This window comes from Rhipicephalus microplus, chromosome 1, assembly GCF_043290135.1.
Source record: "Rhipicephalus microplus isolate Deutch F79 chromosome 1, USDA_Rmic, whole genome shotgun sequence".
Classification (NCBI taxonomy): Eukaryota; Metazoa; Arthropoda; class Arachnida; order Ixodida; family Ixodidae; genus Rhipicephalus; species Rhipicephalus microplus.
In genome coordinates, this window is record NC_134700.1 from 253,514,242 (window position 1) to 253,534,974 (window position 20,733).

The 20,733-nt window shown below is 46.3% G+C and overlaps 1 protein-coding gene across 2 annotated transcripts in view; it reads right to left on the minus strand.

Annotated features, from left to right (window-relative positions):
- LOC119186619 (voltage-dependent L-type calcium channel subunit beta-1) overlaps positions 1–18,144 on the minus strand; it is a 106,408-nt gene extending 88,264 nt beyond the window's left edge. Inside the window, exon 1 of one of the 2 annotated variants that reach the window (XM_075893405.1) lies at positions 17,854–18,144. In XM_075893405.1, the coding sequence (XP_075749520.1) occupies positions 17,854–17,934 (81 nt within the window). In that variant the 5' untranslated portion in view covers positions 17,935–18,144. The remainder of the gene's footprint in view (positions 1–17,853) is intronic. The other variant, XM_075893430.1, reaches the window with a different exon arrangement.
- Between the last annotated feature and the right edge of the window lie 2,589 nt (positions 18,145–20,733).

Sequence of the window (20,733 nt, forward strand, 5' to 3'; positions counted from 1 at the left end):
CAGCAGTGGGGAGTCTACATGTACCTCCACAGCGCACTCCTCTCTCTCTCTCTCTCTCTCTCTTCTCCCACGCCCCCTCCTCCTACGCTCCCCATGAAACGCGTTCCACGTTTCCGTGAGACAGAGCGCGTCTGCTTTGGTTAGCACGGGATCACGGTCGACGTCTCTGGCATGTGCGTTGAGGTAGAGAGCCTTCGTGTTCGCGCGGAGACGCGCGCACATGAAGGCTCCTTACGTTGAGGGATCAGCTGTTTAGCAGTGCCACAGTCATGGTCACCGGCAGCATTAGTATGGCAGAGGATGGTGGTGCACTTGCTTAAAGCGACGTAGACGAGTTTTTGTGGGCGCCGTTCACCATCTTCTCGCTGTTTCGCATCCACACACGGTTCTCTTTAGCGGGAGATGGTGTAACCTCCTGTGATTTATTTTTTTTTTTTCCTCTGTGGGGGGTCGCCGGGGTATGGGGAGCTAAGGGGGCTCGCTTTACCGTGCCGCTGCCTCACGCAATAGTTAGTCACTTTCTAAGTCAGATGTCACGCAATACTTCCGAGTCTATTCAGCAGTTTGTTCAGCCAACTTACTGTGAACGGATCTAGCAAATTAGGTACAATGGCACGCCCAACGTAACATTCCCACGACGCGTTTTTCAATGCTTTCCACAACGGCGTTCGTTCACACTTGAGTGCTCTAAATAACGTTTAAAACGACACAAGCTACCCTCAGGGACGCATATTTGTGGATCGGTACATCTTTCAAGGTCCTATGTGAAAGGCCTTGTGACAAACTTAACTAAGAAGCTGTCATTTCGCAATTTTGGAGTTCTTTATTGGTCACATTATTAGAATTCATCTCGAACGATTACGACTTGAGATTCATTCGTGTCAAGCCCTCCCGAGACGCTTCGTACGCAATGACAATTCCCGTATAGGCCACGAATTCACCCGGATTTGTCTAGTCTTCGTGCCTGCGGGCTTCGTACGCACTCGTGGCTTTGTTGGTGCTTGTATTTTGGTTTTGTTTCGAATAAAAAACAAACATTCGTGAAATTCGTGAGCCGATTTGTATTGGCGAGAGTTTAAAGGTCCAGGTGTTGAAGCGTAACTGCTTGAGATTTGTTGAAATTCCTATAGCGGCAAAGCGGATTCGGGTCGCACGGAGCTAAACGGAGCCCGAAAGAACGAATATTAGACAGATGCGTGTACCACCCATCATTCCCACACTGGCTGAAGGGCCGTGCATTAGCTAGCTCCCGCAGACACTAGCGCCAGAGTTGCCTGTAGTGTACTTATAGGAAACGTTATGGTACACTTGGTCAAACGTCAACCGGTGACGAAGGCAGTGAAAAGCATGAGGAGCAGAAAGCTTCCACTGCCGCCCTCCCGTCCTGGAGAGACATTTAGAGCAAGGCATCCTGGAGAGGCAACGTCTCTCCAGGATGTGCCTCTCCAGGTATCCCGGATAGGCAGACTGGGTGTCTCCAGGATGCCAGGAGAGGCAATGCTTCTGATCCTAGAGACAGTGCAAAGCCTCGTCAGTTGCAGAAAGCCTTGGAAGGGGGGTCGGGGACAATCAGTACCTTCATTGAAAATAAAAATTGGCGGGAACCACACAAAAACGGGACGGAGAAAGAATGATCAACACAACGCAAACGCTGACGAACTACTGTGTGTAAATTTATTACACCGGGAAATAGCTGAAAACCCCGGAAACAAAAAAGTAAAAATAAACCATCGCGTGCACATAAAGGTGAAAAGTCAAGACGAAACTAGCCCGATTCAAAATGTCCAAGTTGATTCGATTGATTGATTTGTGGGGTTTAACGTCCCAAAACCACCATATGATTATCAGAGACGCCATAGTGGAGGCCTCTGGAAATTTCGACCACCTGGGAAAATGTCCACGTTAAACGCTCAGAAACTAGTCTCTTTTTCCAAGAGGGCGAGTGAAGGCTCATTTACGCCCATGTTTCCTTTCATCTTGATATGAAAAGCTTCGTTGATTTCACGCTCTGTCTTGCTACGACCATCTTGAGAGAATCTTGCAATTTCGAAAGAGCGGGACGCAGCCGCACGAGGTACAATGGGCTACCAATGTGCTGCTTGTTGAAGTCTTTAGGATTACTTACGTGCTCTCAGGTGGTCGTTTAAACAGCGACTCGTGCGTCCACAGGACAACGGAATGTTGTATACACAACATTGCTCACGCCCTCCACGTACTGCGTTTCTTGACGCACGCATGCTCCTTAAAGTTGTGATCGTTTACTTTCTTGCAAAGGCGGCCGAGCTTACACGGTGCCGAGAAAACGAGCCTAACGCCTTCTTCGCGAACAATTTTGGTGAGGGGATGGCTCACACCGTGTACGTATATAAGGGATGATCTAAATTTTCTGTCTTTACTGTGTTGGGCGCGCCTTGGTGCCACGTCTCGAAAGCTCGCTCAGAAGATTTGTTGCCAAGTCACCGAGTGATCCACTCGGGTGGCCGGCGCATTTCAGTCGCTCGACCTGCAGGCACCAAAGATAATTTGCACTTGATGAGGGCAGGACCTCTTCAAAACACTCCTGAGAACACCCGCAGGGCAAGTCCGAGTTTCACAAGGTTTGCGTGCGCCGAATTGAACGGAATAAGACGCTTCTGAGACCTCGGCGCATCCTCCCGAGCAAGTGTGCAGTCCACCAACACACAGCGCCAAGTCTGAAAAACCTCAAGCAACCGTCACTGGGAAGTTCCTTGGATAACGCGATTGCGTTAAGAACGGCCGCGAACACGCCAAATATTGCCAGTGATTCTTCATCGATTGAAATGTCAAGCCTGCAGGAGCGTCGATTGAACTGCCCTGCCAGCCTGAGGAACAGTTCAATGGATGAAGAATCACAGGCAAGCTTTAGCGAAATATGCCTCCATTGCGGCGTCCCTCGTAATGATACCGCGGTCTCGGGGCGTAAAACCATAGATATTATTAAAATGCTCCGCAACTAAACCGCAGTACCGGACGGTGAGATACACGCGTGGTTATGTGGCTTTCAGTTTCATCAACGGTGGCACGCGCCTCGCTCATCTCCCGTGATCGCATTAAGTGTGGCAGGTAACTAGCAAAACAAAGAGCTTACGAGAGGGTGAGCGACGGCGCATTCGGGCGGCGGCCGTATAAAACAAACAGGTGAATTCCTAACGGAGCGAGACGCGAGAACAGCTGCTGGCTGCGCAGAGGCGCAGCTGCACGAGCCAGCAAACGTCTGCTTCCGCGGAATGGGCGCGCCTGCTTTCACCGAGCTATGCCAGTGAAAGGAAAAAAAACGCGGCGGCTTGGGAGGGACGACGCCCTATACTGCCACACCTGCCTGCCATAGCACCGATACGATGTGGTCAATTTTCGTTTTGTTCTTTCACTTTCATAATTAACTACATGCGGTTGTTAAGAACAACGTTAGCTAGGTTAGCAGAATGATAACGAACAGTGTATTAAAACCTATATATACAGGGTGTCCCACATAACTTGAGCCACGATTTTGAAAATGAAAGACACTTCAGTGGCGAATTGAACTAAACGCGTACTACAGACTATTTTTTATTTCTCCCCATACTAACTAACTTAAAAAATAATTAACTATTTTTTAAACTATGGGCTGAAAACCCGAAATATGAACACTGGGATGTACACCATTTTCAGAAACCACCAACAAAATTGTTTCCTGTGCGATACGCCCGCGAAACGAAAGCCCGCGAAACGTGAAAAGAAGCCATGTGACGGACCACAAGCGCACTGCTATAGTGCTGCTATAGACTTTCTTTACAACGCGAAAAAAATAACAGCGCGAGACGTATCCTACAGAAAACAATTTAGTCGGTGGTTTCTGAAAGTGCTCTACTCTACATCTCAGCGTTAATATTTTGCATTTCCAGCCCATAATTTAAAAATCAGGTAATTGAGAATTAATAATTTATTAGTATGGGGAGAAATAAAAAAAAATAGCACGAGTACCTACAGGCTAATACGAGTAGTATGCGGTTGGTTCCATTCGCCTCCTAAGTGCCTCTCATTTCTTTCAAATTCTTGGCTCAAGTTATGTGGGACACCATATATATATATATATATATATATATATATATATATATATATATATATATATATATATATATATATATATATATATATATATATGTATGTATATATGTATGTATGTATATATGTATGTATGTATGTATATATGTATGTATGTATATATGTATGTATGTGTTTGTGTGTGTTTGTGTGTGTATGTATATATGTGTGTATGTATATATGTGTGTATGTATATGTGTGTGTGTGTGTGTGTGTGTGTGTGTGTGTGTGTGTGTGTGTGTGTGTGTGTGTGTGTGTGTGTGTGTGTGTGTGTGTGTGTGTGTGTGTGTGTGTGCGTGTGTGTGCGTGTGTGTGTGTGTGTGTGTGTGTGTGTGTGTGTGTGTGTGTGTGTGTGTGTGTGTGTGGAATTAGAATCAGGAGCTCGTAATCAAGCTTTAGCATGGATGTAATAATTGATCGGGTTTAACATCCCGAAACTACGATATGATTACAGAAAACATCTCAGTGGAGGGTTTTCATAAATTTCGACCACTTAAATTTAGGTACCTCGACCTCGAGCATTTTCGCCTCCATCGAGAATGCGGCTGCCACATCCAGGATTCGATCCCGCGACTTGCGGGTCTTTTTAGGATGAATGAGAGCAAACATTACGCAGCGAGGCGAGATCATGACCGCGTACACGATGCTAAATATGCGAAATTTGCGATGCCCAAAACCTACATCTATAAGCAGTATGTTAAAACAACAAGAACAACAACAGTAATAACAATTATTATTATTATTATTATTATTATTATTATTATTATTATTATTATTATGTGGGGTTCAACGTCCCAAAACCAGCATATGAATATGAGAGACGCCGTAGTGGAGTGCTCCGGAAATTTCGACCACCTGGGGTTCTTTAACGTGCACCCAAATCTGAGCACACGGGCCTACAACATTTCCGCCTCCATCGGAAATGCAGACGGGATTTGATCCCGCGACCTGCGGGTCAGCAGCCGAGTACTACGCAATACATGAGCAGTACAACTATAGCCTATAATAAGTGGCGCCGTGACTCCCAAGAACCAAAATAACAGAAAATGACACATACAGGCACGCAGCGTTGAAACTCTCGAAATAAAAGGTCAGGGAATATGCAACGAATCTAAAAATAAATTGGGGAGTAGGCAGAGCGTGACCCCGCGCGGGCAGGCGCGGTATATATCATGGAGCAGCTTAATGTGAAAACACAAGCGAGAAACACCAACGAACGGACATAGTTCCGCTAATACGATTACTTCGCTACTTTTCTTTATTTACCGACAAGTAACCAACGAACAGTTCACCATGCGTGGCAACACTGCTTCGGATCGCACCACTTCCGAGCGAAATGCAGAAACACGGCTGCCGTACGTCGACGCTTGGCGCAACAGTCTGGCCCACCTTTGTATCCGCGCCGTTCTACACAGCAATACCGCTGTGTACTAAAATCAGTGGCACAGCCACGGGGTGGCATACCAGACCGTGCCCCCCCCCCTTTTTTTGTGATAACATACAGTACACAAAATGACACTCAAACTCACTCACTTGCCAGGCCCCCACTTCAGATCAAAAAGGTATCCCTCCTACCCTAACCCCCCCCCCCCCCCCCGCCGGGAAAAATTTCTGTGCACACAACTGATCAGAATTACGAATACGGATATACTGAGCTCTAGGAATCACGTACAGTACTCACTACTCACGCATTCAAACGGGACATCAAAATTTTAAGTGTAACGGTTGGCTTGCGCAATTATTGCGCATGGATATCTATAGCTTTAAATAACCATAACATTAAGCAATGATTTGGGCCGCTAAAGGTAATGCTAGTCTAGATGTAAGTGCTGAAGTCGAAACTACGCCGGTATGACAAACTGATGACGGGTCATGGAAACGCAAAAGTGTTGGTAACTTAGCTCTAAATAGTCCTGTTTAAATCCATGAGCACTGTACACTGCTATGGTTATACAGATGACGTTAACCTGAAGAAACGTGGCTTCAGAGATAAAAAAAATTACCAGGTCCCTCATTACTTTCGTCTAAGACGACTACACGACAAAAGCCACGTCTTCCTCTCAGTCGATGCACTGATGCCGTCCCACTACCCACCCAAAACCTGTCCGCACCTTACATGGTTCGGCAGTGGGCCTCTGTTATGGCTCCTCATTTGACTGAGCGTAGATGTCACGTGATGATGTTATCACGTGACGTCACAATGGCAGCATGATGACGTCACAATTTTTCACAATATGTGACCTTGCGATGACCTCGCGGTGGTGATGTCATTCCCGTAACGACGATATTTGCATCACTCGTGTAAAAGCCACCGACGCGGGACGCCACTCGAATCGCGCATTTAATGGGGATATAACCCCCGCATTTTTAAACAAGCCTCGTCCGCCTCACCGAAACAGTGGCCATGGTGTTGGGCCGCTGACCCCAACGTCGCGGGTTCAATTTCGGCCGTGCCGGTCACATTTCGACGGAGGCGAAATGTTAATGGCCCGTGTTCTGTGCGTTGTCAGCGCACCTTATAGAACACCAGATGGTCAAAATTTCCGTATACCTCTACGGCGTCTCTCATAATCATATCGTGGTTTTGGACGTAAAACCCAAGATATGAAATTAATGAAACAAGCCTCGACTCGAATTCCAGTCTTCACTCGACCGAGCCGAGCACAGCGCCACCGCTCAACTTTATAACACTGCCCAGCCCGCACGACTACCTACCCGTTCCCCCGGCGCTGCGTCCCCCGAAATAGCATTTAACCCCGAAGGAATCGCTAAACTAATCACTGGTCTTAAGATATCTTCCAGCCCCAGGATGTGACCAAATAACCCCCATACTTTTAGTTAACACCGTCACAGTGGTTAGTTAGTCAGATTCTATGCCTCATCTTCATGCAGTCTATTGAAACAAGTGAAATTCCGGACGATTGGAAGGAAGATAGGCCGAATAGTCGCGATCTTCAAAACCGGAGAACGAACTAATCCAGCAAACTACCGCCCGATTTCCCTGACTAGCATTCCCCCTAAATTACTGGAACATATTATAACATCTCACATCGCGACTCACCTTGAATCAATAAATTTCTTCTATAACCACAAGCACGGTTTTCGAAAGCATTTCTCATGCGAGACCCAATTCGCCGAGTTTACCCACGACCTACTAAAAAGCATGGATGATAACCTTCAGATCGATGCAATATTCCTTGACTTTTGTAAAGCTTTTGATCGCGTACCACATAATCTATTACTTAGCAAAATTCATTCACTTGGCATTGCCCCGAATATTGTATCCTGGGTTGAACACTTCCTCTCGAACCGTAAACAATTCACCTCTGCTAATAATCACAACTCCTCTTTAACTAGCGTATCATCAGGCGTACCTCAGGGCGCGGGCTTATCACTCCTATTTTTAATATTCATAAACGACCTACCCACAAACATTCAAACAAAACTACGACTGTTTGCGGACGACTGTGTCGTATACTCCCCCATTCACAACATTGAAACCAGCATTAAACTACAACAAGACCACAAGACAGTTGCACTATGGTGACAAGACTAATCAATGCCGTTACACCTATCCAAATGCAAATCGATGTCATTTTCCCGTAAGCGCGCCACTGTTCATCATACCTACTTTATCAGTTCGCTTCCTCTCGATTCGGCTTCATCGTACAGATATCTTGGTGTGCACATGTACCCAACTCCTTCATTTGCACCGCACGTGCAGTCCATCTGCTCAGACGCTCTGCGCACGCTTGGATATCTGCGCCGTAATCTAAAATCAGCATCTCCTGACGTTAAAAAACTAGCATACTTAACATACGTACGCCCAAAGCTCGAATACGCACCGTCCATTTGGAATCCATCCCAGGCATATCTCACTAACAAACTAGAATCGGTCCAAAACCACGCTGCCCTCTTTATAACCTCACAGTTCTCCAGAGAAATTAGCGTCACCGCCTTAAAACAATCAATCCAAATACCATCTCTCGCGTCACGCCGCCTGATCTCACGCCTATACCTCCTGCACAGTTTCTTTTTCCGCGCGAACTCAATACACGAACATTTACAGCCTCCTAACAGAACTTCTCGCATTAACCATTCTATCCCCATTGTACCAATCAACGGCCGTACATCTGCAATGAACGACTCCTTTTCCCCCCAAGCAATTACACTTTGGATTCGCCTCCCCGACTCCATAGTTGCCACACCTGACCGCAAATCATTCTGCGCAAAATTGGAATCCCACTTTGATTTCACCAAATAACCCATGGCTGTAGATATATCTCACCAGCGTACTGTATGTACAACTTTTTTGTCATATTGTTTGTGTTCATTTTCCCAGTCAAAAGTTTCTTTTGTTCATTGTCTGATTAGTTTTTGTTGTCATTCTGGACCAAACCTCCATATGCGTATTTATAACTGTATTGTTTATGATAAGTTGATCACATTGAATTGTACACCCTCACAGCGTATTAGTTGCCCCCCCCCCTTATGTAATGCCCTCGGGCTTTTAAAGATGCAATAAATGAAAATCACTGTGCTTGTCACGAAATGCCACCGACTATCGCTCACATGCAGTACACTTTTTAACGCGATAGCGTTAGAGAGCACGCGTGTCGCAGAAATTCCGCCATCGGGGTCGGCCCCATCGGTTGTGGGCGAAAAATCGTCCGTGAGCGAAAAAGCTGTTTACAGAGATCGCCGCGGGAGGCCGCTACTTATCCACGCGTGCGCACGCAATCACACTGAGAAGTCGCGCATTCTAAGAAAAAAAAGAGAAAAAAAGTGCTCAAGGTCACGAGGCGCGGGTGACGTAGTTTCCTTGCCCCTGCCACCCCTCCCTGCTTAGCTCCGAGCGCTTTCGTCGGGACGAGAGAATGGAGAAGGTAATTGCCGCATGCGACAAACCTTGATTGATATGTGGGGTTAGACGTCCCAAAACCACCATCCCATTATGAGAGATGCCATGCGACAAACCTAAACTCCACTCACACTAAACGGATTCTTAAATTTTTACGGCGTTGAATTCGTGAGGCAATAAGCTCTTCTAGTGAATTCATTCCATGGTTGCTTGAAAAAGTGTTTCGGGGCCCCTTTAATGCATTTTGTTCGACAGGTGTCACGACAAAAACAACCCCATTCGGCGATTTGTAGGCACGTTTGAGAGGCCTGAAACTACGTCGCAAAAGACCGGGATAGTGCAGCCATCACCGCTAAAAACACACAGGAACTTCAAACAGCTCTAAATATAGACAACTATGTCCGTCGTCTAGTGGAAAACATATCATGCCTTTCCAGAGGCTTTGATCAAGCAAACAGCAAACGCTAGATAATGTGCTGCCATCTGTGAGGCATTGTGAGACTCTTTATGGCCTCCGAGATGGCGAGCACGCGGCGCGTATCTTGGAGACAATCTATCTGGTACAATCTTGGAGACAATCTAAGCTGGTACAATCTACTGTGTGCGTGCGTGTATGTAACAAAACATATTGCGGTTGAAGGGCGCACTAGGGGCCGGATTTCGCTATCGCATTCAACTCTCAAAAGCGAAGCTTAAAGGTCCCCCCCCCCCTTTTTTTTTTGCCGATGGCCTGTCATCGACATTTTCGAGTCAACGAGAAGCATCAAGTGAAGGGACGTTCTCGAATACGCTGGTTGAGAGAGAAAATGGAGAGATGAGACCATTCCCTCAACAGACGAATTCTAAATTACATTCTGGAAAAGGAACGACAGCGTTAATACGTCAGTCAACGAAAATAAGAAGAGCAAATTCGAGATAGGCGTTATGATGTCGAGTTCCGATAAGACGCGCCTACCTTCTTGAAAATCCGAAACCAGGTAAACGTAAGCACACCGACGTGAAAAATCAGCGTAGTTCCTGAAAACGAAACTATAGCCGTGCACACAATCAGCGACGCAAACCTGCAGTACACTGTGAATAATGTATTACAGGTAATTAATAATTTCGTTCTTTGTCGTGCGCCATCGCGTGCGCCACAGGCTTGATAACCAAAGCAAACGCGACTATGTAGATTGATGTGCTTGGCGCAGAAAGTTTACGTTCACTCTAGCTCGTTAAAGAGCGCTGCGATCACATTCATAATGTAGCGCAAAAAAAAAAGAAAAACGACACTACGGACACAAAGAACGACGCACCGCGAGCGCTACTAACAAGTTGAATGGATAACAATTTGAAGACACACATAATATATCCTTCAACCACGCAGGCGCCAGAAATACATCCGGCAGGTTACAGGTGGGGGGGGGGGGGGCTAGGCGAAGATTAATTACCATCCAACAGTATAAGATTGAAAAAAAAAACGTATATTCCGAGGCAAACAAGACAACAGGCGTCTGACCAACGCAATCACTACCCTATTTGTTCAAAATAACGCTCCTGAATGTTCACGTGCCATTGTGTCTTTACTCCTACCCATTATCTTGGCATCACGAAACCTTGTAGGCCATGCGCAGGCTTTGAAATGCGCAGTTAGAAGCGCCTTCACTACCTTGTTCGAAGTATTCGCGCGTTCGCTCATTCTGTCATTGACGCATCGACCAGTTTGCCCTACGCAGCACACCACCGCGGTGGCGCAACGCACATACGGTTTGGCGTGTTTAACTTGACAAGCCTTTCAAATGGCTACTCATCATTCGGGGACAAAAATGGGCGAGCATAGTCATTGTGAATTTGATCCGGCACCAACTAGCCCAGGAACAAGCCCTTCTGCGGAGCTGTGACCGCTGCGCTAATAATATATCGTTATATATAATGAGCTGTTTTTAGGAAGTGGAGGGAAAAAACCGCGCAAAGCTTGGCGTGTCAAAGACCGAGACAAGTGAGCCTTCACGTGCTAAAAACAATACAATGATTGTTGGGATTTTACGTCCAAAACCACGGTAGATTACAGGAGACGGCGTATAGTGGAGGGCTCCAGAAATTAACCCACCTGGGGTTCCTTACCACCCACCTATAGGTATACGGGCCTCATCATTTCCCCTCCATCAATATACAGCCGGCCCGGTGCGAAAACAAAAAGTCAGAGAAATTTCGCACATTATCATGAGTATACTGTACGGCCAGGATGCGCGTGCGTACTGCCCATCATAACAAAAAGGAGACATATCGCCAGAATTCAGAGTAGAACATCAATAATTCTTTTCTTTAGCGCCAGTGGCGAGACGACGGTTTCCACAGCGGCCACCCATGGCGCCACCGTGGTGCGCGCCGTCGCCGATGACGTCATCAGGCGAGGGCGTCCACCGATACTACGGAAATGAAGCACTGCCTGGCGGAGGCCTGTAATCTGCGGCTGTTGTGGAACGCGCCTAACCGCCTACCTTCCACGCGGTATCCCGGTTAGCGAGGAAGGAAATCGCGCCACAAATTATCGCCAAACACGTAAACAGCTGCGCTTAGAATTCTCACAAGGCAGCATTGTAACAATCGGTGGTATTTCGGTAGTCCTCGGAGAGTAGAAGTATTTTTCTCAACTGGAACACCGCATGCATACAGTTTCTTACGATATTTACCTATAGAGTATCTGAGGATGTGGAGTCGCCATCTATGAGAGTTTCGAAAAGGCGCTGTGGCGTGAGCACCGCATGTAATGTAAACGTAAGCACCGCAGACGACATTGCGGACTTCGAAGGGTAGGTAGGCAGAAAGCAGCTGGCATACAGTAGCCAGTGCATCGTATGGCATTCGTCACCAACAGCTAAAGCGTAAAAGATGGTACCGATTGTTCATGGTTTCTTTCTTGAAGCCATGACTCATGAGCAACCACAAATTAGCCCTATTCATCGCTCTGCTGAATAATTGTTGGGAACATTTACGTCCCAAAACCACGACATTATTACGAGAGACTGCGTAGTGAAGGGCTCCACAAATTTCGACAACCCGGTGTGCTTTAACGCGACCCTCTAAATCGAAGCATTTCACCTCCATCGAAACATGATTCGAAACGGCGACCTTCGTGTCAGGCCTGGTTAAGCCTTATAATCACTACGTTACTATGGTGGGTGAGGGATACATACTCAATTTCCAGGCGACGACTCGGCATTGCCAATTCACAGGAAAATTGGCCCTCTCCCTCTTTCTCCTATTTGAGCAAAAAGGCAAGAACAGGAAAATAAGACTCGACGTACCGTTCCGTGCTGATCACACCAGAAGCGACAACAGAGTCCAGCCGGCGCTTCGATAGCCGTCGCATCGTTTTCGCAGCCCGGACAATCGTAGATCCTCCGAGTGCGGCCTTTGGGGCAGAACGCGACGCGCTTTCTTCTCCTCCGCACTCGGGGATCTCGATCGCCGCGCTGGGAATGCCGTAGCCACTCATTGCCTCCTCAGCAAAGCGAGCTCGCCCGCTTTGTTGTTTGCCCGCATCAGAAACGAGACGCAATCGCAGGGCGAGAGACTCCGCCCGCGATCGTATCAGCAGAGCGCCGTCTGCGGTATACAGTGGTTGTGCGTTTCCCTTTGGCGCAAGACTGCTCAGCTCATCTCCGCAGATAAACGCCGAATGACTTAATGGAAGACCCAGCGAGTACTCCATACGGGACGGGAAGACCTATACACGTCTTGACGATGCCTTTGCATTGGGGATGAAGGGGGGGGGGGGGGGGGGATACTGCTTTGGTGTGCGATTTCCCACTGACGCAGTAGGAAAACAATGGAAAAATCCACTGGATGACTGTTTCGGGATGCTCAGAAAAGCTCGACAATATCACGCTTCGGAGCTTTTCTAAACACTATTAATAGTAATAATAACCTGCGTTTCGTCTCAAAACCGAGATACGATTATGAGAGACACCTTAGAGGAGGGCTTCTGAAATTTCGACAATCTGGTGTTCTTTAACGTGCACTGGGATAGCATGCACGAAATATCTAAATATATGTAGTTTTGTAATCGTACTTAATTTGCCACTGCTGTTGTGAACATACCATTTATTTATATAATTAATTAATGCGCGAGATGTCCCAATTCGGTTTATACTATGGGACTACCTTCTGTGTATCCATATCTTGCACAATTTATTGTTAAATAAGAATCAAAATTTACTAATTAATGCGCATCATTTCAGTTACACATCTCTTATATGCTTATTATAAGTACGCCCTTTCGTAAATTTTACATACTGTACGTACTTTCCAGCTTTACTACTACATGCCTGTATTCGCGACTGTTTTATTCACACTTTTTTTTTCCTTTTCGAAAAGTGGGCACTTTGTAAGCGCACAGTGTGGAATGCATGTGCATGGGGTTAACAGCAAGTCGGAGGGCATACTGATGCATTTAGCCCACTGATATCCATTTAGCCGACTGATGCCAACCTCGCTAAATTTCGCGTTACCGAGACTGCCATAACTACAGACCACACACAGGCATATACAGTGTCTGTATATACACCACCTACAGCGTGACGGCGAAACTGTTGTCGCTAACGGTGTCAACGCAAGGATGCGTGCGTCTAACATATAAGCCAGGTACGCAAATACTGTAGTAGATCACTGCATAATAATGTAGCACTTCACTCCAACCTCGAAACATGGATCACGAACGCAACAGCACGTATGTATTCAAATCTAGGGTCACGTTAAATAATCACATGTGCTGAAAAAAAAAAAAGCCAGCCACTGAGTTATGGCGCCCACTGCTAAGTTATGGCGTGGATGCGCGATTTAAAGCCTCCAGAATTTATTTCGAATCAGGTCTAAAAAAAAACAGTGAATTGTCATTCATTCATTCATTTTGTACACTCTCAATGCATAATGGTGTGACAGAGATGATGGTTACTTATATATTATTGTCACGGGGGTGAGAGAATGAATGAAATAAATATATTTACAAAATATACAGGGAGAGTCAGAGAGAGCTGCAGCCAAGATGGATGATGATGATGATGATGATGATGATGATGATGATGATGGTGATGATGGTGATGATGATGATGATCCTTGATACTCTGGCGCACACCCACAGAGGGGGATCGGCCAAGAACCGGGCGGCAGGATCTTAACTAAAAGGCTTATGGTTTTTCAAACAACGTAATTTTGGGCTGAAAAACTATATAGAAAGATGAAAGAGCAGCAGCAACAACAACACGAGCACGGTCGCTTTCATCGTCTTCGTCGTCTATGATGCTCTTTCGTTGCCGATGTCGTGCAACGAAAGAGGATCATAGACGACGAAGACGATGAAAACGATCGTGCTCGTGTAACAACAAATAGAATCAAACACCCGTAAAGCAGAAAGCGCCGTAGGATTGCTCCGCCGGTTTTGCAATAAGAATTCAGGGATGCGCAGGGATACGTTACTTATGATATACAAACTTTACGTACGCCCAATTCTGAAGTTTGGCTGCGTTCTATTTTCTGGAAGTGCTGAGTACAAATTAAGACCTCTTATATTGCTAGAAAGGCAAGCTCTGCGGCTGTGTCTCGGGCTACCTAGGTGTGTCGCGAATAGCGTGCTTTATTTGGAAGCTAGAATCATTCCACTTGATGCTAGATTTCGACAGCTTACTGTGCACGCATTTTTAAAACCTTACGATGCGCTCCTCTTCTGTTCACAGACAGTTTTCATCAAACATCCAGTTTCTTTCTTTCAGCGCCCGTGGTTTCGTTATCAAAGACCCCAAGTCATTTTCGTCGAGTCTCTGTTATCAAATCTTCGCGTTTCCCTCCGGCATTTAACTCGCCGAACCCAATGCTCGGTGCCAGTTGACTTAATTTTCGATGATATTTTTCCGAAAAATGCGAAGTTACTTCCAAAGCATGTTCTGGAGGGCCTCCTTCAAGACCATCTCAGTCATTTTCCTAAATACGTAGTAATTTCGACGGACGCAACGCAAAATCTTCAGAAGGCTGGAGTAGGTATTTTTTTCTCATCAGATTAATTGGTCTTTTGCGCTCCGATTACCTGACTTCACACCAATTTATCTCGCAGAATTCCTGGCTATTACATTGGCTTTTCGAAAACTAAATTATCAGCAATCAAAAGCTATTATTATTTCAGATGCTTTGTCTGTATGTACACATCTAACGTCCGCAAAGAAGTCTCCTCTTCTCAGGATATTTTGGTCTCTCGTACCGCATAGCCTATCAGAAGTTCGGTTTATTTGGGTACCCGGGCATGCTGGAATTGAACTAAATGAAATTGCTGATTCGCTCGCTTCGGCATCTTTAAATTTCCAGGTGGTGCTAGTAGCTCCACAGTTTCCTTTTATTACTGCCGAACGATTCAAACGCCTGTCAATCTTAAAAATGAACGAAACGTCGCTTCTACAATCTGAAGAATTTCGGCACTTGCAATTCACATGGAACACCGCAAAATGCCTTTCCCGTCAATTGAGGTGACCCTCACAAGCTTTCGCTGTAGAGTTCCTCTGTTAAATTTTTATCTCAACAAATCAGGATTTTCATTAACTAATCTATGTGTAGTTTTCAATGAACCGGAAACAATAGATCATTTTCTTCTCACATGCCGCCGCTTTGCCTCACTGCGCCGAATAATTCTTGAAAGACCGATTGGTATGCTCGGATTGCCAGTCAATACATCCACCCTATTATCGTTTGGAGCCAGTCAGTTGGGTGTGGGCCACAGTGCTATTCTGTCAGCGCTACATAAATTCATTCAGGCAACCGGAAGGATACGCTGCTAGTGGTACTGCCAGATATATCCAATTTTTTCTCCCCCTTCCTCATTCTTGTTAATTTGTTTTATATATTCTGGTTTATCGCATTCTTCTGCAATTTTTTCACGTTTTTTTTCAAAGGAACATTATTATTGTTCCTATCTAATTTCTCTTTATTTTTAGCAAGCGTTGTAAAAAATGATCTATTATGAGGTACAGTGCGGCCAATCCCCCATGTGGGTATGAGCCAAGATCTCCTAGGAGACAAGACAAGATTATTCTTTCGTTGACCAAAGCTCTTCCATTTCAGTCGTAATAGTGATCATTGTTTGACGCTGCGAAATCGTTCAAAGCCGCACTCATCACGCATGTGATTTGTAAGCAGAGACAGCGCAATCCACGTAACTGCTGATCTCGCCAACCCGTGAGTATCGTTAGAGCGAGCGTTTATGCGAAGCATTATGAATTATACGATATACCAGAGCCACGCCTACATGTGTATCCCACAAACGAACTCTTTTCCATATAAATTACCGCATAGAACGATAATATATTTTTTTGTTCTCTACTTTCGGGAAATGCGCGAGTCGTCCACAGATAAGACGCCTAATTGACGAAAAGATATTAAATGCATAATCAAAAAATAAACGAGGTAAAAATATCCCGCAAGTCACGCATCGATCACACCCAGCGCTGTCAGATACTTTCGGGCACTAAAAAAACAGTTAGTAGGAAGTACCCTCTTATGACAGCAACAATCAGTTGCAGACAAGCGTGTATGTCGCTTATCAATGAAAGATGCCCCCATGCCACTCACAAAAATTCCAGTTTAACGCGGTACATTCGCCCCACCCCTCCACCCCCTTAGAGATCCAGGCTGCCGATAGCCATTCTTGCCAGCGCTCATCAACCTCCCTCCCCTTTCCCCCAGTTTTTTTTTTTTTTAGGAACATCAGGAACTAAACATAGAGACCTATTCAGCTCGTGAAAATCTTTAAACCATACATGTAACCCCTAGGCGTGGACGTAAAACACTCTGAGCCAAGCAAGCATTGGCTGCTCACGAGCAGACGGGCGTGACGACTATACTCACACGTTACTGCGGGAATGAGCGGGCGACTCCGGTGACACGAGTTTCTATACGAGGAGAAACCCCGTCCAAAAGCTCCTTGTGAGACAAATTCTCGATGTTTTGACGTGTTAAACAAGATGCAGGGATGCGCGATCCGATGAATCGTGGCGAAACGAAATATGCCCGGCGTCCGCCAACGCGCCCTCCTAGAGAAATAAGCAATCCTTTATACTGTCATACACATAAGCCAAAGGCCCGCGTGAACGGCTTTCCTCACATATGCAGGCAGGCACGCGAGAGCTAATATGAAGAGGAAAAAAAAAATTCCTCCATAGTTCGTCGACCTCACGCAGGTATACATCGATGTGCCGGCGGCGCGATTCCGCCGCTGTCGATGCGACATCAGAACCGCTCGCTTCTAGCGAATCATTCTAGCGTATCATGGCTTCACGACAGCACATACTCAAGTACCATGTTTCGCGAGGCTACGACACGTCCAGTAACGTCAGGAAATGTATCGGGAGGCACTGCAGTACATATGCGGAAAGACAGAAACTTGCTCCCTACCGCTTTCGATTATTATGTAACACCTTTTGATGAGCGTGTGGCAGTCGATGATGCTATTTGATGTTTTATGACACTTCTACTCACGACAAAAGGGACATCCTCTGTAAGCAGAGTGCGCGGTTCTCTTAATTATTCCGCCTCACTATCGATTTACGCCGGGGCGTGCATTATTCCGTCGGGCGTCGCAAGACGCATTACCGCAAATTGCGGTCTCGACGCTATAGCGCATCTCGCGACGTCCTGCAGGAGCCGGTCGCGTAAAAAAAGATTGCTACCCTCGGGATTTTTTCACGGCGCGCGGCCGAAACGCGCCCATCCCTCGGCACATGGGGAAAGCATTCCCTACAGGAACCAACGCAGGAACACACCAAAAGGCTTAGCACGAGTACGGGCACGGAGCCAAAAGCAGCGCGGCCTGACATGCTGGCTGAAGTGTGCCGGCGAGGTGTGTGGGGCGTGCCTCGGCAGGGGCTCACCTGTGAGCGTTTTGATCGGATGGCGACCGTTGGTAGTTCTTCCAAGGCGAAAGACTGCTGCGGTAATGGTGGGGTCGCCATTGCAGGGAAGCTACCTCACAGTGGCGTACGGCGGGCACAGCAGCCTCGGCATGGTGCGTCACTAGTGCGCCCCAGGCCGCCCTCAGAGCCGCTCAGCCGTCGCCGGCGTCTCCGGGGCGTCGGCGGGCCACGGCGGAACCGTACACGCGCACACTCACGGTAGCCACGACACGAAGAAACAGCGCCGCACCCGCGGCGTCCACCATCGGGCGAAACACACGGCCAACTCTCGTTACGTTTTTTTTTGCTTATTTTCAACGCATCTCACAGCTTTTGCACTGCTTGTTATCATTTGATTCTGGCAGATCGTCTTGGATTGCTGTGCGGCTAGCTCAGCTCAACTGGCTTCGCCTATAACGAAACTACAAGAAACGAAACCGCTAAAAGCAGGACGATAGTTATAGCGCGAGAATAAAACCACGACAAAGAGACAAGAAGGACACGAAAGTCGTTTTGTTCTCGCGCTATAACTATCGTCATGCCATACCAACTAGCCCAAGCTGCCACACGCTAAAGGCAGATTGACATTGGGCACATGTCCTCCGAAAATGCAATTGCAATCTCGGAGGTTGTGTAAAAAGGTGTATGTAGCTTTCACAAACAGTTCAAAATAGTTTGTTTTTCTAGTTATAAAACAATAACGTTTTGTTTTTAAAATTTAAACAAGTTATTAATAATTTTTGTGATTCTTTGACTTTTTGCTTGTCACAAATCTTAAAGGCTTTGTTTTTGGTTTCTGAACGCACGAAAAACTACAAAGAACATCAACGCGATCCGACTAGTGCGCCATTGAGGTTCTTTTAGTAGCCGCCAGGTAGCGCCACCAATCCAAAGCACAGACGTTTTGCAAGTTTTGACTATGTTTCTATTCGAGTCAATAAGTTGTATATCAACGATTTGAGTGTCTTAAAAATGCTGTAGCGCCGTAAAAGGTCGATACACAACACTTTTTTCTTCTTTTTTTTTGAGGATAAATTGTTCACATTTTTAATTGTTTTTATAGGCTTATGAAGCGGATTGCGTTCTGCGTTCATGAAACAGTTGCAAATGTAAAAGGTTATGCCTTTGCACCCTAAAAACATCTACACACATCGAGGCCACAGATTGAGGCACCCTAAAAGCCCCAAACATGCAGCGCGGCGCTCCCTGCAGTCCCTCCTATGATGTTTCTTGCGCAATCACCAAGTAGCAACGCCAGTCACTCTGACCCGCGAGTTTTGACGTTCCTTTGAATCCATGCTAATGCTTGAAAAACTACACTCCCAACTGACAGCCACGCCCTCTGAGGCGTGCGCCAAGTTAAAAAAATAAAAATAGAGGCCAGATGACGATTCAGGGCAATCTTTAAAAAAAAAAGGCTATGTTCGGGTCTTTTTTTCCTAACTCCTGCTGGAATAATTGTGATGCGGGCTGCTGCGCTTCCTTTCTGAAAGTCGGCGCTCTCACGCTTTAGATAATACTGCCTCATATGCCACCTTTGGTCGTTTCGAAGCGCTCTCCTGAGAGACAGAGAGAACTTGCATCTTTTCTTTTCCTCAGCCTCTCTCTCTCGCTCTCTCACGAGAGCACTCCGAAATGACCAGTCCAAGATGGCAATAGAATTTGATTAGCCAAAGTGGAAGTTTCCCTAAATTGGGCTTTCAGATAATCATAGATGATGATGACGGAGATCGCACTTTCTTCCCCCAGTGGCCCTGTTCTTTTAATTTAATAAACAAGGACACATAAATAATACATCTGTTTTCGTTCGAGAAAGTGTTCAGATGGCCAAGTAACATATCTGGGACAGACTTTTAGGCGCTTGTCGCGTGCTGTACGCTGCATGGCACTCCGCAAACAATTAGGGGGGGGGGGGGGGGTAATAGTGGGACGGGGATTATCTTGCATGTGTGAATGTATTGCGTGCATGTGCTACTCTCGAGTCAATAGGGAGTTTTAGTGCTGGGTACGCATTCTCTTGGGGCGATGCGGGCTTGGGAGCGCGCGGCGTTGCGTACCCAACCCATACCCAACCGGAATGCCTTTTAGTTGGCGCCACGGTGGCACGCACGCAAACGCAAGCCGCACGAAGGTCGCACGTGCTCGCAGTGCCATAGCGTCTTGTAGCGTAAGTATTCTTCTATTATTTTTATGATTGAAAATGTAAAATTAAACATACATAGTGATCAGGACACTTTCTTTATCGTGTACAGTATGCTGGTATACGCACAAAAGTGAAAAATACAAGGTTACTATAACGACAGTGTCGACATCTTGTGACACTTCGTGCAACCACAGTCATGAACTTGTTAGCCTACGCGTAATGTTTTGGGATGAAAACAAATAAAAACATTACTCATTTGTAATATTGTCGCTGCGCAGTTTTTGCATCAGATGTACAATGCACAATGTTTCTGCAATAACAATGTTGTGGTTGTCTGTTTCAGTATAGCCGCGCTAGATGGCGCCACCTATTCAGCTGGTCGGGGCTGGCATATATTTAGTTTCTATGTTACAGGCCATTCTAGCTTTGGTAATCTGGCTGAAAACGTGTAATCGCTATGAGTGCTCGCACTTTGGCTTATTTTAACCTGACGGCTAGAGTATCCGCCGTGCGGATACTGTGAGTTCTTGCGAAGGTGGACCTTACAAGGCAGCCGATCCATGCTGTCCGAGATTTCGCGCCTCTGTGTCATGCTATTTGTATAGTGGCTAGCCACTATAATATTTGCGCTTAAAACTTAGATGTCAAAGTGGTGGCTCTGGCCAGCCTCGGCTTTGCTCGCCGTGAAGGTAACATGATGCGCCAGCATGTGCGCC